The 19,362-nt window shown below is 32.5% G+C and overlaps 1 protein-coding gene across 5 annotated transcripts in view; it reads right to left on the reverse strand.

The window, feature by feature from the left end:
* DPYS (dihydropyrimidinase) overlaps positions 1-19,362 on the reverse strand; it is a 136,378-nt gene that overhangs the window by 84,863 nt on the left and 32,153 nt on the right. For 4 of the 5 annotated variants that reach the window (XM_031947107.1, XM_023496447.2, XM_023496448.2 and 1 more), the window contains one exon: positions 3,791-3,949. The exons of the other annotated variant lie outside the window; for it this stretch is intronic. In XM_031947107.1, the coding sequence (XP_031802967.1) occupies positions 3,791-3,925 (135 nt within the window). In that variant the 5' untranslated portion in view covers positions 3,926-3,949. The remainder of the gene's footprint in view (positions 1-3,790; positions 3,950-19,362) is intronic. 5 annotated transcript variants of the gene reach the window in all.

Below are 19,362 nucleotides of genomic sequence, written 5' to 3' on the forward strand. Positions count from 1 at the left end.
AAAATTAGGAGGCTGTACTATATGACCCCTGAGATTCCTTCCAGCTCTTTATTTATAATTGTGTGAGCCAAACCAAATGAATACCACCTATTTCTAGCAATTCACATAGACAAAAATTTCAGTGGTAAAAAAAAAAAAAAATTTGTATTTAACCCTGAGAGGGATGTGAAAGGTTATTTTCAATCCCTTCTTACTAATTTCAATCTCTTATTTTACATTTGAGGAAACTGAAGGACTAAGTGCCTAGTACAAGGACATAGCTAGTAAATTTCTGAGTTCAGTGCTCTAGCTACTACATTGTCTCTAAAAATACTGATAATTGCAGAGGACTGAAACTCTGAATAGGTATACTTGAATCTGAGAATGCAAAGTACTTAAGGCTGTGAGACAATGGCTTCATTAACATATATTTGGATCATGGCTCTCCTCACCTTTGGTGCTTCCTGAATGTTTGGTACAGTAAGATAATCATGTGACTTGGTGGCAGAAGGAGGAGGAGAGAGGCTGGAGACTCCAGACTCCAGAATCCAGGAGACATCTTTGGCAAATCTCATGGAGGCTTACCTGCCTCCTTCACTTCTCACCCTAAAGACTAAGGACTTTGATTTGTCCTAGCTCTGGCTGACCCTGAAGCCCTTCAGGGAGCTAGCCCATACTCTACAGATAATGAATAAGAACTCTTGAACAACAATTTTTAAAAAATTCCAGAGAGTTTAGGAATCTTTTCTTCAGTTACTAATCAATGGTAAGGGTTCAAATGAAAAACAAAGATTTGGGAAATGAATAACTCATTAAGAGACAGTATAAGTGAATGTCATTTGAATTACAGAAACAAACCTTGAAAATGAACTATATAGAAATGAAGGATTCCTGATCAAACATGGAATATATTCTTGCAAATCTCATCCAAAGAGTCTTAAAATATAAAAGCAGGAGGAAGAAGAAAATTGCTAATTAAGTCTATACAACTAGAAACCATAGAAAGAGGAAACAATACTGAAAGGATTACATAGCAGCAGAGACAAACAGATCTATTCACTGGAGATAAAAATCTAAAATAAAAATTAAAAAGCTGGAAAATCCATGGATTTTGTTCTTTGTTTTCTGAAGGAAAACTTAGATGCTGTTACACAAATTCATAAAGCATAAGGACAAACAATCTAAAGAATTGAACTCAAAGAGGCAAATGTTATCTTAGTGGTATTACTGAGTTTTAGTAGTATGAAACCATAATTGGAATAAGGCTCTTAAAGGATACTACTTATTCAGAAGAAGGCAAGTAAAAGAATTGTTAAGAGGGGATATAAGAACAAAATAATCTGAAGAGCTGTTCATGCAAGAAAATCTAAAAACTACATGCAGTAGGTAAGCATCAAGGAACAGCTCATTTATATGAAGAGCAATAAGGGTAGAAACAAAAGTGACCTTTTTATTGGTGTATTAAAATATATCATCTGGATAGAAAAAGGAAATAGATAAAAAAAATTGCAGAAACAGATCTAAAAAAAAAAGTAGTGATCATTAAAATGCAGTGTGACTTCAAAATCCACAACAAGTTACGCCAGACTAGCCTCATTTTTTTGGTGGGTAGAATTCCTGGACTGGTAAATCAGAGGCATTCTAGAAATACTTTTTAACCTAGATTTTATCAAAGCATTTGACAAAGTTGCTTATGTTATTCTGGTAGAAAAGAAAAATTAATGTAAGCTATACTTTGTTGTTGTTCGGCCATTTTAGTCATGTTTGACTCTGTGATGCTATTTGGTGTTTTCTTGGCAAAGATACTGGAATGGTTTGCCATTTCTTTTTTCAGGTCATTTTATACATGAGGAAACTGAGGCAACAAACATTAAGGGACTTGCCCAGGGTCACACAGCTAGTGAGTGTTTAAGACCAGATTAAATTTAGGAAAAAGAGCCTTTTTGATTCCAGGCCCAGCACTCTGCCTACTGTGCCACCTAGCTGTCTCAGCTACAACTAAATGAATACAAATCTGGTTAAATGGTTTGACTGGATAAGTAGTTATTAATAATTTAAAGGTCTCTAGTAAAGCGATTCAGGGGTCATGTTTGACCTTGTGTTCTTTGACATTTTTATTAATGACTAAATGAAAAAATGTATCAAAGTTGTATATGACACAAAGGGATAATTAACATTGCACATGATAGATAGGATCCCCCCCAAAATAAAATAAAATAAACTTTGAAAGGTGGAACAGTAACAAAATTTAATAACATGCCATCTTGAAGGGATAAATGTAAAGTCTTATATGTGGGTTCAAAAAATTGTCTTCACAAATGAAAGATGAGGGAAGTTTGACTAAATATACATTCATATCTGAAAAGAGCCAGTCACATAATATCTCATAGCTATTAAGTGTCTGAGCCCAGTTCTCTATCCACTACTCCACATTGTTGCTCAAGACACTGAAAATGATTTGGAAGTCTTGAACAATAATAAGAAAACAAAACAAAAAATTCAAGAGATGTTAGTGATCTTTTCTTCAGTTACTAATCAATGGCAAGGGCTTCACATGAAAAATGAGTTAGCCAACCACATAACAGTTAAAAATAAAACCAACCAACCAAAACAAAACAAAACTAGTTTTATCCTAGGCTGGTGTTAGAGAGGCATAGTGAACAGTGAAAAAACATTCCTCATTAACTTTTCCTGTCTTCTAAGCCATTCTGAGAAGTGTGTAGTGATATATGGTCATATTTTCCTAAAAATACACAGCTAAGTAAATTTATTAACTTCTTCATATTCCTATTTAGTAATGGCCAGATATCTCTGTAGTAAAGGGAACAGAGCCTTGTCATACTCTGTCCTGATTGGACTATAACATTCAACTCTGGACACAACTCTGATTTTAGTAAGGTAATTGATAATCTGACAACTATACAGAAGTAAGCAACCAAGATGGTGAAGCACCTCAAGATCAAGGCAAATGGAAAATTTGTGAAGAAAAAAAGAACATTAGTGGATCTGAGAATTGTCAATTATTTGAGGACTTGTCATATATAATCATTTTGCTGTGTCTCATCAAAAGCCAACAGTTAATAAACAGATAGTTAGATAGATAGATGAAAGAAACATAATAGAGAACAAAATCTTGCCATCAAATATTTACGATCTAGTAACTTAACCAAATAGATGAACTTAATAAAAGCGTGTTTTGCTCCTGGTCAAAACTATACTGGGGCATTCAAGGGTAGTACTCTATTTGAGCTCCAAAAGGAATCTTTTTCTCCATACAGTTCTTAATGTATAAATAGGTCCCATAAATAATTTTACATGTAAATGTGCCCCAAATTGTTACTATTAAATTCCCACACACAATTCTACTTAATTATTCATTTCTTACCCAGATACAATATTCCTTTGGACTTCTCCACCATACCCTTAGGAATTTCATCATACAGCAAGATCACATCAGCCTTAGTAGTCACATCTCAACACATTCTCTATCCTTGGGAAACTCTGATTGAAAAGCAGAGTGAAGAACTTTTCCCCAAACCTCTATTTAAAGAAAATGCTCAAGCCAGTCTTCTCATTATTCACCTGGCTATAATACTTTGCATTTCTCCATTATGCCTCCATGCCCTTCCCTCTCCCCTTTTATCTTTCCTTTGGGTTCTATCTTTTCCTCATTAGATTATAAGCTCCTCAAGGGCAGAGACTCTTTCTTTTTCACATTTGTGTATCCAACATTTAGGACATGCCTGAAACAGAATATTATGCCAATTTGATACTTGATAAATTTCTACTTAATGACTCTTGTTCCCTCTACCTGGTCACTCCACCATGTAACTGCAACATGAAGTGCATAGTCACAGCAGACTTTGGGATCTGCCCAGCTTCTCCACTTGTCAAAGGCCTCAATGAGGGAGCAGCCTTTCTGAGGTATGGCGAAATCAATAATCATGGTAGTGCCTCCAGCCAAAGCTGCCTGAAACCACAAGAGATTTTCATCAGATTAGCAGATTAGTTATTCAGTTATTTATTGCTAATTTTTGAGATTTTCTGTACCATGAATTTTCCACACTCTAATAAAATATTAAATATGTATTATTGCATTTTATTTGATGAACTTTTCTGTTTTTTCTATGATTTGTTGTTTGGATCATCCATTTTTTATTATTAAATTATTTAATCTTTAATTTTCCTCAAAGGCTCTCTATTGAATATATTTTTATTGTATTTATTGCCAGTGATAAATGTGTCAGTGATTTCTAATCTTTGGTGTTTGTGAGGTTTTTATGTCTTAATACATGGCGATTTTAATTTTTTACTTTTAAAGCTTTTTCTTTTCAAAACATGCATAGTTTTTAACATTCACCCTTGCAAAACCTTGCATCCCAAGTTTTTTTATACCTCATCCTCATCCTCTCCCCTAGACAGCAAGTAATCTAATATATATTAAGCATTGCAATACTTCTATACATTTCCACAATTATCATGCTGCACAAGAAAAATCAAATCAAAAAGGAAAAAGAAATGAGAAAGAAAACCAAATGTAAGCAAACAACAACAAAAATAAAAATACTATGTTGTGATTCATTCTTAGTACCCACAATCCTTTCTCTGGGTACAGATGGTTCTCTCCATCACAAGACCATTGGAACTGGCCTGAATCACCTCCTTGTTGTAAAGAGCCACATCCATCAGAATTGATCATTGCATAATGATCTTGTTGTTATGTCTCTTGGTTCTACTAATTTCACTTTGCATCAGTTCTTATAAATTTCTCCAGGCCTTTTCAAAATCATCCTGCTGATAGTTTCTTATAGAACAATAATATTCCATAATATTCATGTACCATAACTTATTTAGTCATTCCCCAGCTGATGGGCATCCACTCAGTTTCTAGTTCTTTGCCACTATAAAATGGGCTGCTACAAACATTTTTTCACATGTGGGTCCTTTTCCATTTTTGATGATCTCTTTGGGATACAGACCCAATAGAGACAATGCTGGATCAAAGGGTATGCACAATTTGATAGCCCAGTGAACATAGTGTCCCAGTTTTCCCACATCCCCTCCAATATTCATCATTAACTTTTTCTGTCATCTAAGCCATTCTGAGAGGTGTGTAGTGATGCATAGTCATATTTTTCTAAAAATACACAGCTAAGTAAATTTATTAACTTCTTCATATTCTTATTCAGTAATGGCTAGATATCTATTATCATCTATAATTTTTCTAAAGGTCTATTCAGGTCCTTAACTTATTCCTTGCTTATCATTTTTGTTAGATTTATCTAGATCTGAAAAAGGTACATTGAGATCTCTCACAATTAGTTTTGCTATCGATTTCTCTTTGCAATTCAATTAACTTTTTCCTTTAAGATGTAATTATATATGCTATTCAATTTAGTGCATATTTTTTAATATTTATTTAGTATTCATATTTATTTATTATATCTTTAAGTATAATATAGTTTCCCTGCTTACTTCTTTTTATCATATCTGTTTTAACTATAACCTTTTCTGTTTGCTACCCATACCTTTTGGAGTTTACTGGAAACATAATAGATATTATATCCTTGCATTTTTAATTCTTTGTGAATTTTAATATTCTAAGTGTGTTTCTAATAAAAATATATTATTGCATTCTACTATCTAATATATTCTGGACTACTCTTTCATTTATTGGGTAGCTGACTTGATGCACATTCCTGGCTATGATTGTTAATTGTATATTTCTTTCTGTATTCATACTTTTTCTTTTCTCTCCCATGTTCCATTTGCAAAAAAAAATAAAAAAAAAACAATAAAAAGTTGCAAAATAGATTTGTTTATACTTATAATATATAAATGATAAAATAAATATACTTATAATATATAAATATAAAAAATATATAAAAGTAGGTCATGTGTATCTCATTGTCCCTATCCCCTTGTCCCACATCCAATCACAGGTTTTTATTTTTTCTTTTCCTTTTAATCCCTTCTCATGCTCCACTTCTAACTTTGAATTTTGTTATGTTTATGGCTACTCCATCAACTATCTTGTTCACCCTCTTAAAACATTTTCTTCCCTCTCTTTAAATCAATTGAATTTAAGAAATCTGCATTATGTTCTACGTGTGTGTTTATGTGGGTGTGTTTGCATGTGAATATTCAATATTCCTTTGCACAGTTCAGATGAAATTGAAATTTTTGGCAAGTCTGTTCCTTTGTCCTTTCCTCCATGTTTGTATGTTGTTGTTGTTGTTTTAATCTCACGTATTGCCATTACATAAAATAATGATTTCCCTCTCTTTTCTCCTCCTTTATTCCAGTATATCTCATATTTTTCCTATTCCATTTCTTTCTTCTGCTAAGACAATAAAAACAGAACAAATTCACCTCTATTACTTCTGCTTTCTAATTTTTTAATGACTTGAAGACATTAGGGATTTAAGAAGACACTTGTTTCTTTTCCTTCTTTAATAATTCATCTTGTCTCCATTTTAACATATTTATTCATTTCTAGCCTTTTCATAAGGAATGATCATAAATCTTCCATTTCATTAAAGGTCTAGTCCTTCTTGGCACCTTCCTCCAGACATAATTATATATGTCTGGGGAAAGAATTATGTTTTATTTTATAAGACAGATTATTTCTAGTTCTAAGTCTTTATTTTGTGCCTTTTAATATATTGTATTTCAAGTTTTTTCTCTTCTTATAATGGCAGCTGAAAAATCTTGTGTGATCTTGACTATGACCTCTTAGTACTTGAACTTTTTATTTTTAGCTATTTATAATAGTTTTTAATTTGACCTGGATTTTGACTATCATATTCCTAAGACTTTTTATTTGAGGACATCTTTTGGAAAGTGATCAAAGGATTCCTTCTGCTTTCATTTTTCCCTTTAGTTCTACATGATCTGTTTAGTTTTCTTTTCTTATTTCTTATAAAATAATATGTAAATTTTTTTCCAGTAGTCTGATCATTCTTAGATTAACTCGGCCTATTTTCAGGTGGATTTTTTAAAATTATAAATTGCTTACATTTTCTTCTCTTCTTTTTGCAATATTTTAATTCTGTTTTAATATTTATTGTCTCACAGAGTTGTCTTTTGATTGATAATTTTCAGGGAATTCATTTCTTTGATTAGATTTTTATCAATCTCTTTTAAGCTATAAGTTGTCCTTGTCATTCTTTCCCAGTTGTTCTATTTTGTTTCAATTGCTTCCTTTTTTCTCAAGGTATTCCTGTATCTTGTGTGACCAGGACCTTTTTTTCCCTTCTAAGACTCTATCTAGAGTTACTCTCTTCTGGATTTACTTCTGGGCTTCTCTAGTCCTAGGGATTTTGGTGTATGTGTACATATATATACATAATTGACTGTCTGGCTTGTATACACATTCATTCAACACACATTTGTTAAAAGCCTACTATAATTAAGATATTAGTGTTCAAAAATAAAAATAAAAAAATGGGAGTAGGGGAGGAGTAACTGTCTCAAGACACATTAAATACAGAATTTATACAAAATAGAAAATAGTTTGGGGGACACTAACAGCTGAGATGATATTATAATTGAATTTTCAAGGAAGTAGAAATGAAGAAATTTCCACAATCACACAATTAATAAACTTCTGATATAGGATTTGAGATCATATCTTTCTAACTCTAGATCCATTGCTTTAACTACTGTCTCACCTAGATGCTTATAGGTCAATCACTAGGTACAACACAGTGGAAAGAGTAATAGATTGAGAGTCTGGGAACCAGGTTTAAATCCTGGCTTATTAATGTCTCCAGGCTTATTGTAAGATAAAGCCTAGTGGTCTGGAGAGTACTGTGACAGTCTCCTCTTAAAGGAGGCTATATTTCATAGACTCTATGAAGGGAAACCAATCCCTCTCACCTGAATAAACCACTTGAATGAATTTGTGTCTTGTCATCTCCTATGTGAATTTATTCTATGTTAATAAATATATTTCTTGTATTTCTGATGTGTGTATAAAATATCCTTCCCCTGTTCCCTTTCCCCTTCTTTTTCACTCTACTTAATTGCATTTTTGAGGTAATATTACTATCTGTGATATTTTTGCAATGATTCAGGAACTTCCTTTTCAAATATCTAGAGATACGATCTATCAATCTTCCCAAAATGGTGTTGCCTTCAACACTCTCCTTGTCTTCTTTCTTAGCTTTCATCATTGATGACAATGGCACCCAACCATTTAGATCCATAGCATCTAAGTCCATAATATGTCAAATGATGAGATGGAATTGGTATTGAAGAATAGAAGACAGGGAGAAAAATAGTCCAACTAACTTTAATAGCTTTTACCTGCAATAAGATTTTTGGGACATCTTGTAAAGAGAAAACATGTGTTTTTCCTGCATTATTAAATGAAGGAAGTCTTTGGTGCATCCTCTATATATGGAAGCAAAGAAAAAAAAAACCCAAGAACTAAACAGGGAGAAAAAATATAGAAGGGTTGTAATCTCTAAGAAAACTGACAATATCCCTGCAACCAGTTATTAAGTACTTACGGACATGAACTCATGTATAAAATGTAAGCCTCCAAATTATCCCCTCCCCAAGTACCAACTGAGGAATATAAGAAAAAAAATTAAATATTATTTAAAATTCCTAAAGCCAAATTCAAGGCAAGTAAAAATTTTGTCACTAGAGTGACACAAAGTTAGCAGAAGTGGAATTATGTTGGCAAAATAATTTACTTCTCTATTCTTGTATTCTTAAAAAAGAGTTGGGAAGGTTAGAAAAAGAGAGATTTAACTTATGCACTGTCTATATTTATTTAGTTAGCCAAAAAATGGAGCAAAAAGGCTTACATCTAATTTTTTAAGCCACTCATTACTTTAGCAAGCAGTTTCCAACTGTTCCATTTTTTTAGAATTTTCTCTAATGTTTACACTTTAGATAATATGTGTGTGCATGAACATATAATTCATATATATATATATATATACACATACATATATATATATATGTAAATGCTTATAGTTTCTCATGAACTTCCAGAGTTTTTGATCTGTATGAACTGGGAATGTTTAATCTAGAGAAAAGAAGACTCAGGGGAAATATAAGTTTATTCAACTGTTTGAAGGGATTTTTTTGATTACTTAGTTCCTTTTTGATCCATAAAGAAGAATTAAAAGTAATGGGTGGAAGAAGCAAATAAAATATAGTTTCGATGTAAAGAAAAGCTTCTTAACAAATAGAGTTGCCCATAAATAGAATGGGTGGCAGCTAGAGAGTCATTTTCTTCTCTCACTGAAGACCTTCTAACTAAGACTAGATGACTACTTTAGAGGAATGTTACAGTAGAGATTCTTTTGGGGAGCAGTATGGATTGGAGCGGGGGGCTACTAAGACCCCTACTTAACACTAAAATTCTGTAATTTTATGAAGTTGGGAGAAAAGAATTCATTTTCGTTTTCAGTTTATTCTGCATTCTCTAAACCATTTGAAAGAACTTTTAACTTTGTAGTTTAATGAAATCACTTGACACTGCAGTTAAGGGTCTAGTTATGAGACTGTAGGTTTATGGCCTATAAAATAGAGAGTTGCATTTCTAAAAGTACAGAAGCTCCATTTCCCGAACCACATGCTAAAGTGGAAATTAACAGGGAAATACCCACAAAATGATACTATAGTGGTTAGTGGTATCTCTATACTAATATAAGAAAAGATGATAGTAGAGTCAAAATATGTGTGTGTGTATATATATATAATCTACATCTCTATCTATCTATCTATTTTCAAGTTTTCGTTTTCCAACCAGGAAAAAGTAAGGAAACACCAGATGGAAACATCAGCTATTCTGGGTCAGTCTGAACTAAAGTAAGCTGAGGGATACTGACCCTTATAACCTCCTAAAATATTGCTTAGGGTTTATCTCAGTTATTAGCAACCTAATCAGATATATTTGCAAAAGAAGGGAAATTTATTTTTCTTGCGTTGTGTCCTCTGCGTTTATATGTAGAATCAACAATGAAGATGGGTCTATTCCAAAAGACTCTAGTTCTATAAAACCATTAGAAGTCCTGGTTTGGCACAATGAGTCACATATATTTGAAATCATAAATTAAAATTACATTGATGCTGAGCATCTCTGAGAATTAATATCCTTCATATATAAAATGAGAGTTTTAGGTTTCTTTCTATTCTAAATATATGATTTTGGGATCTTTTTCATAACAAATCAAGTGATATAATTATGCACAACTAAAAGAGTCCCAAGGAAATTCCCTGTTGGAAATATGCTGGGAGCAGGGTTTGGAATAAGAGACTCAGTGACAGATTAGACAATCTTCCAGAAAGCAAATATAAAAAGAAGTGATAGAATGTGTTGAGAGAGCCACAAAGTTGAATAAGGGAAGGGGAATAAGATGCTTTTGAAGATTAGTCAGAAGTTGTTCTCAGAATGTAAATTAGATTGAGCTACTGATGAAAGGTAGTTGAAAGTGACTGTAATTCACAAGGTTTAAATGTACAAAAATATATGTAAAACATGAAGGGGTCTAAACGAGAAAAGATGTAAAACCCTGAGAAATTTCATAAATTAGGGGCATTATTCTTAGGTAGAATCCAGACATTCAAATGTTATTACTTTTGCTTTCCAATTTAAGTTACATGCTATGTCTGATTTTCTAGCTCTGTTTTAGTTTTAAAATTTAAGAATCTAAGTTTAAGAATTTAAGAGGGAAACATGCTTTTAGTGTTCATTCCCTTTCTCTGGGATACAAAAGAGTAAGGAAGACCATTCCCACTGGAAGATTCAACCTATTACTTGACCTCTGAGAAACCAAAAAGTATGTGTCATTCTCCATTGGGGGTGGAGATGAGGGAGAGGATGGAAGAGAGAAGCAATCAATTAGTATTATCCATATAGTCATCACATCAGATGAAGAATGAAGTCTCAGAATAAAGAGTTAAGCAATGGCATCAAGTTTATGAATAATACTCATAGTCGTGCAACTTTTATTATGAATTGAACCTAATTTAACCTTCAGGGAGTGAGATCTCCTAAGGAAACTTTAGAGGTGGACAATTACTGACAAAGCCCAGGTAAAAGGGATGAAAGAATCACAGGTCTACCAGTAGACTGCTCTTCCTAGTAATTTTGTTTTGCAAGGCAATAGGGGTGAAATGAATTGCTCAGGGTCACACAGCTAGTAGGTATTAAGTGTCTGAGATTAGATTTGAACTCTGGAGGTCTTCCTGACTTTAATGCTGATACTCTATCCACTGAGCCATCTAGCTGCCCCCTTCCCTTTTTAACTTTTTTTCCTTCTTAGAGAATTTTAATTCTTGGGAAGAATAGTTAGTCCCTCCCAAAATGACTTATTGAATGTCTTGGTATGAAAGAACAATGACTATCAAAGATTAGCAGTCCTGTACATTTGCTCTGGAAATACAAATAAGTGGTCATTCATTTAATCCTCTGACCTGATCAGTTTGTTAGGCCACCTCTCCTGGAAATCCAATGTTTTAGAGCAGAAAACAGGGTATTAACTTGAAACAAGAAAGAGACATTCAGATCCATATACCTTCTCCCCTTGTCTTTAGACAAGGTCAAACTCTCCCTTATTCCTTGTTTCTCTATCTTAGAAAGATTCACTATAATTCTACTCAGTTAACCAAAAAACTATATTCTCCAATCATGCCAATTAGTGGAGGGTTTATTGTTGTTATTGTTGTGACATTGTTCTTCTTGTTGTTGTTCTCTACTTTCCAGATATCTCTATCAGGAGTCACCAAACATTTTAAGAGAAGGAAAATTCTTGACAACATGAATATTTCTTTAGGAAGATTGTTTTATTCCCTAAAAAGAACTACTTTTTTCTTGTTAAATGGGCATAGAGTCTTGGATCGGAGGATCAAAGATTTAGAACTGGATGGGACCCTAGAAGCCATTAAGTCTGACTGTACCCTCACATACACACATATACACAGATTTTTCAGATAAGGAAAATGAAATTCAGAGAGATTGAATGATGTATAGAAAGTCATACACAGTAACTAGCTGATAAAAATATTATTTGAATCAATGTCTACTGATTTCAAATCTGAGACTTTTTTTCACTACTGGATACAAGGCTATTCTTGGATTCAGAAAACTGTGAACTCAAGCCCTACCTCTGATATAGATAAACATATAGTCAGTCATAACAGTTACAATCTCTTAGTGCTCCATGCAAGTCCATAAGGCTATAAATTATAGATCAATAGCCCATCTGAATGGATAGAGAGAATTACCACAACAGAAGTAGTTCCCACAAATAAAAATCTAAGGTCCTAACATATATGTATGTATATATGTATATGTATGTAAGTAGGTATGTATCTATTTATCTATATTCCTTGTTTTCACCCAAAACAAATTTTTCTGCACTTATATTTGTCAGTTGGCCAAACAAAATGTGTTTACCTTTTCTAATCTTGCCTCATAAATCAAGCCTTTCAGTTCCTAATTACTTTGGTTGTTCTTCTCTGAAAATCTTCTAATTTATCCAAAACCTTCTCTTTAGAAAAAGAATATGCTATCTCAGATGTAAAATGTAATGGAATTTAAATTTAGATAAATTCTAACAAAGAGTGGATCATAATATTACATAACATGATATTTTATCCATACAATTTATTTCATTTCAAGTCATGTATTACCATAGTACCTAAGCATGTACTCCATCTTAAGGCCTCATAGCTTTCTTGGTTCTAGGCTTTTTCTGAAATAGATGACAAGTTTCAGTGCAATCAATCATAGGAGCCAATAAATTTAAGTAAAAGAAAAAAAGAAGCTTATAATCAGAGCTTTGAAAAAAAAAAACTTTAGCAGAATTTTGAACATCATTCCTTGTTACTAAAAATTCCAATTCATAAAAGCACAAAACCACTTCCCACCCTGCTTTCTCTAATGGGCCTTTCTATTTAGATGAACTTTTGTCGCTTTCTTCCATGATTCATATGGATAGGTGATCATATTCTACTTAGCCAAAACATATTGTTGGATATGTTCCATTCAGTTCAATGCCCTTTGGTCTAAACAATTGCTAGTCTTGAACAAATAATCTCTTTCAGGATTTAAAAAAAATCATTCTCTTTATATTTTAAAGTCTTTTGTAATCTGGTAACATCTTAGTTTTCCTGGTATATTGCACAATATTGTTTAGTCATTTTCAGTCATGTCCAACTCTTAATGACCCACTTCAGAGTTTTCTTGGCAGATACTAGAGTGGTTTGCAATTTTTTTCTTCAGCTCATTTTATAATTGAGGAAACTGAGGCAAATAGGATTAAATGACTTGTCCATAACCACATAGTTATTAAGTGTCTGAGACAAGATTTGAACTCAGTTCTTCCTAACTCTAAACATCTAGCACACTGTTCATTGCATCACCTAGCAGCTCCTATCCTCATATATACTACAATGTATCCACATTAGCTTCCTTGTCCATGAATATTCAGTACTCTATTAATACTTCCTTGCAGAGGCCATGTCTAGAACAAGCTCCCTTTCTAACATTCTACTCACAAATATTCTAGCTTCCTTCTCAATTCAACTCAAATGCCACTTCATGGAGGAAAGTTATCTCAATCTCCCTTTCCTCTCTACTCATTGCTAGTGCTCTGCCTCTGAAGTCACTATTCATTTATACAAAATATGTGTATGCATACATATGTATACATATATGTTATATGTACATATATAAAATATTTTTTCTCAAAAGAATATAAATACTTTTGGGGAAATATCAGATGATGTTTCTTTGTTTCCCCAACTATTAACAGAACTGCTGGAATATAGTAAGCACTTAAGTATTTATTGAATGGATGTGAAAATTAATAGAAATTTTAAGCATGTATAAAGACAGTATATATATTTTAAGGTGTTCATTACTTAATCTCAGATGAAATACTGATGAAATAATTTATTGTTATATTGATAAATCATTTATAAGAATTTTATGAAATATAAACTGCTCTTCATTATAACATTAATGATACAAACCATCTTATTTTAAGTAAACTTTTTTATATATAACTTCTCTCAAAAATTCAAATGGAGTTGTGATCACATCAATCTCTTGAATGATGTGGATCACAATCCATCCATGTCTGCCATCTTCTACCATACTTATCCCTATCCTCCTCAAAGATCTAGGAGGTATCTTCATTTATTTTAATTAAAAATACTTTTCAAATATGTGAACTTATCTATTGGTTATTCCTTACTTTCAACAACTGACCAATCCATCTTTTTCTGTCATTCATTTCATTAAGGACTTCCTATTTTCAGTTCTTCATTGTTTCTAATTTGTCTCATATTGTAGCCTATTCCCACTATCATGTATTACTCCATTAGCATTAAAGTGATATTGTTTAAATTTTTCAGAGACTTTAATATTCTATAATGTAACCATTCAAAAACATGGATAGAATATTGGTCTTAAAAAGATGTACCTTTTTTCCCCAAAAAGAATCATAATTAATTAATAAAATAACAATTAAAAAGGCAACATAATGAGAACTTTACAATTTTCCCAAAATAATCTAATCTACCTTCCTCCGATTTAATTCTGAACCTAACTCATCCATTTGTGCCATCTTTCAAAAATATGTTTATATATACATACACAAATATTTTGTTGTTGTCATTTTCAGTCATGTCTGACTCTTCATAACTATTTGATGTTTTCCTGGGAAAGACTCTCTAGTGGTTCGTCATTTTGAACTCTAACTCATTTTTCACATTAAAAAAATGAAGCAAACAAGATTAAGTGAATTGTGGAATATTACATAGCTAATAAATATCTGACTCTATGGTCCAACATTCTATCCACGGTACCACCTAAGCGCCCACACATACAAATACATACACATATGTTAATGAACAAATTCTATAGAATTTCCACTTAACTGCATCTCATCACAGGAAAATAGGAATTTTTCATCTACTTGATCTTTGCTATGTGAATGGTTATGACAAACTCCTTTGAGAGATTACCATTCATTGTCTAGTTTTTTCATTTCTAAGAGACTCTACAATGTTCCAACACTGGATGAAATCAGGACAAAACTATTTACAATTACAATTCAATGATCTATGGGGAACAATTCTTCAGTAGGAGTCAGATATCCTTTCTGTCAATCATATGTCTCTATGCTTTATGCTTAATATTGATATTAATTGGTTAATTAATATTACTAATCAGAGTTTTTAATTTACAGAATTGATAAGATTGAATACTAATTCATTTTATAATCAATAAATTTATTTAGCTTTTTATGATTTGCATAATGTTTTCCCTTAACTCAAAAGTAGGTAATCAAACAATTGGCACATTTTTAAAGCACCTACTATATACAGGAAGATAGCATACAAAATATAGGAATTAGGGAAATAAATATGAAGATGAAATAATCTGTCTTCTCATAGAGATTATATTCTATCTGTTCAGAAAACATGTACACATATAACTATACAGGGAATAAATAAAAATAAATGCAAGGTCTTTTAGGGAGGGATATGATAGTTGTCTTCAAATATTTGAAGGATAGAATTAAACTTGTTCTGTTTGGCCCTAGACAGCAAGACTAGAAACAATGGGTAGAAATCCCAAAGGAAGTAATTTATTCTTAATGCCAGAAAATTTCCTGTCAATTAGAGTTTTCCAGCCGCAGAATGAATTGTCTGAAGAAATTGCGGTTCTCCTCCTTGGAGGTTGGCAGAATGACCATTTGCTAAGGAGGAATCCTTTCAGATATGGCTTGGAATAGAAGGTCACCAAGGTCCTTTCTAACTATGAATTCTGTAATTCATGTATAGAACACAACCTCTCCATGTTTCTCCATCCTATGTAATTCTTGGTCATGTCTTTCTATAAACCCTCCTAAATAGGTTCACTTAAGGCATTGTTTGAATTCTCTCGATAACAAGAGGATAAAAATAGAGAACATGGTCTGTCCATCAGCCATCCTGCACTAGAACTACCTGACTTGTCTGCTTCATTTTCTAATCACATCTTTCTGATGAAACCTCTAATGACACTTTTTCTGAGCTAATTGATAAAAATGTTGTCATGCATTCATAGCCAACATGTACTTTTGAATTTTTACATTAATTCTTCAGAGACTGTGTTCTTCTATGGGCTGCATAAAGTTGCCCAAAGAATGCCTTTACTAAAACTGTTCTTTGTTTCATAAAGAAGCTTGAGGCTATTAAGAGAAGAACAATTTTCTAAAGAAAATGCAGCCTTCTTACCTATTTCTATTCAGTACTGGAGCCAGATCATTGCCATGCATAATGTTTATGCAAAGTAGATATTTTTATGAACCAGGTCCTTGGGTGGTCCTGCACAGCAACTGCACAGCATAGCTTAGACAATAGGTACTCTTTGTCCACTAGATTTTTATTGTTGGATGGCTGTCTAATTGGCTGAATTGGATTATGGTTCTCATTTAAGAAACTAAAGATATGGTCCTTGCTGTCATGTGGTTTTCAGTCTAGTAGTACCTACAAAATAATATCATAGAATCATCAACTATTAGAGTGAGAGAACTTTAGAGTTCATTTAATCCAATTCAATTTTACAGATGAGGACATTGAATCCTGAAGGGCTAACTAATGATTGAGGTCATAGAGTTAGTAGAAGAGTTAGAAGCAGAATCTAGTTCTCCTGACTTCCAGATCAATTTTTTGGCAGGTCACAAAAAACAGAATTCAATTGGTAACCAATTTTGTTTGAATATATCTCTTAGATAAAGTGATATTCATGAGTATTTAAAATAATATCCAAAATGTGCATTTAATCATATGTTACACTATCTTTGTTTTTTGTGACATTACTAGAAAGTCCCCACAATCAGGTACAATTCTCTTTCTTAACTATTTTTAAGTTTTTTTTTTCCTTTAAGAATATGTGCCCAACATATTGGCTTAAATTTTTGGATAATTCCTTTGCTAACTAATGGTACTGCCAGGTTTTTAATACTAATCCACACACATATAGAAGTGGATTAATAACAATATCATTACTTTCAAATAAAATAAAGAAAAATTAAATATTTATACATATAATTAGCTAAGCTTTTGCAATTCACTTTCTTAGCATAGATTTAGCAAAAAGCAAAGTCATAAATCCTTCAGGTTTATCTAATTCTTGATATTCAATTGAAAAAAATTGTACTGTCCTCACTCACAGATATTGAATTATTAGAAGGCTACTGTAATTCAGTACAGGTCAAAGAAATGAAATATGATTTCTTTTAAGTACAAAGTTATTTTCATTAGTTATTTCAGGAGAAAAAGCTTTTACTGATAATTAGGTGAATCAATTTTAACTCATAAACCAGCTTCTGACATATATTAGATTCAAAAATCTGTAACCTTTCACTGACCTATATTTTAGTTTTTAAATTGGATATCTTTACCTTTCAGTGATCAATGAATAAAGTACTGCAAGCAATATCTCTTATTTATAAAGGTTTATAAATGAATAGCTTGATAGATTAATCAAGTAAACAGTTTCTAGTCTAGCCATCTCATGAGACTATGACATATCCCTCTGAATTTCTTGACTTCAATTAATTTAGATAACCATATTTGCGTCCTTAGAAGAGGTGAGTACAAGTATACATAAGTGTGCCTCTGTTATCTCTCAGAGAAATAGGAGTTAAGCAAATCATTTTCATCAGGATCACATTCAGTGCTACAGTTCTTTGTAGTACAAAGGTGAAGCATTTCTGAAATGGTATTTTTTTCTTTGTCCTATTTCTGAGATAGGTAGTTGAAGCCTCAGAATATACCTTCCATCATTCACCATTTACTTACTATCCCCAATAAATTTAGTCCTGTGATTGCCTTTAAATACTTCCGAGTTGTATCGATAAGCAAAAATCCCAGATTTAGAAAGCTCAAATTATGTAAGTGGATGCCTCCAGTTCCTATTACATGTATTCCTGGAAATGCATTACACCCCCCCACACACACACACACACACCATCCTGTGAGAATCATTTATTATGATCCTCAGAGTTTTAAGAGTATCTATGGAGTCAGCATAGAAGAATAAAAAAATCAAGAATTCCTCATGGGCCCTGATCCTTAAAGACAATTTCTGATTTGCAAGAATCCCCTTGATCCAGAATGTTTTCCTTGTAATCAAAGAATCTCAAAAATTTGAAGGGACCTCAAATCCTAATTTGTTCAACATGTTTTTAGAAGTCTGCTTATTTGGTCAACTTAAGCAAGATTTAATTATACTAGACACCAAGTTTATTTGGAGTGAAGAGGACACTATAATTCACCTCTGCCTCACTTATATATACATCATCAACTCATGTAACTGGACTGAATATATGACTTTTTATTGTTATAATGATTAGGATGACCATATTAATCCAAAACTGACCTGTCCCTTGAAAAGAAAGAATATCTTCATTAACTCTTAAATCTGCTCTACAACTTGGAATGCTGGTCTGTTGTTGCTTGCAACCCCCTCAACATGGAGGGAACATGATGAGGAACATAAATTCTATAAAAAAAGAAGCTTGACTAGCCTGGAAATATTCAGTAGGACTTAATAATCTTAGTATGAGCCTCCATTTCCTTTCCGGAAGCACAAGTCTTACCTTGCTATTCTTTGTGACAAGACAGAATTAAAGGAGAATTAAAGTATTATTCTTTATTTTGCCCCTGGATACTTCCTAATGATACATACACACACACACACACACACACACACACACACACACACACATACACGCACACATTCTTCCTTTCTCTACTTTCTAAATTTCTCTACTTCCCCCTTTTTCTCTCTGTCTTTCTTTCTCCCTCTTCACTGCCTCTCTGTCTCTGTCCCCCCCCCCACCATTCTCTCCCCCCTTCCCCTCCCTACCTTCCCACTAGCTATTTTAACACCTATATAACTGCATGTCAAAGCAGGTTTGACTGAAGCCAAGAAAGGTAATTTGATTCCATAAATTTTTTTCATGAATATGCAATTTCTTTCTTTAGGATTAGTGTTAAAATGTGTTTGTTTTCAAAATTTATAAATATCATTTTGATGGATTAGTATGTTTATATTAAGCTATACATTTCTCTCAAAATTATCTCCACAAATTATCTTGTCTCTCATTAAATATTCTTCTATGTTTTCTATTAAAAATAGTCTGTTTATTTGGTGCGATTCAGTTTACCAAAGATTCTTTTATCTAAAATATGCTAAGATAAAGAAAATAATGACTTCAAGGAGTTTTCCTTGTAGTAAATATGGCCTAAAGAATTTTAAAATTAAGATCATGCCTCTTAGATATAATGGAAAAAATGGGTAGTATTTGCAATAATTAATTGGTTTAGGAATTTAGGTAGTACATGTGCAGGGATGGG

Source organism: Sarcophilus harrisii, chromosome 1 (genome assembly GCF_902635505.1).
Source record: "Sarcophilus harrisii chromosome 1, mSarHar1.11, whole genome shotgun sequence".
In the NCBI taxonomy this organism is placed as follows: Eukaryota; Metazoa; Chordata; class Mammalia; order Dasyuromorphia; family Dasyuridae; genus Sarcophilus; species Sarcophilus harrisii.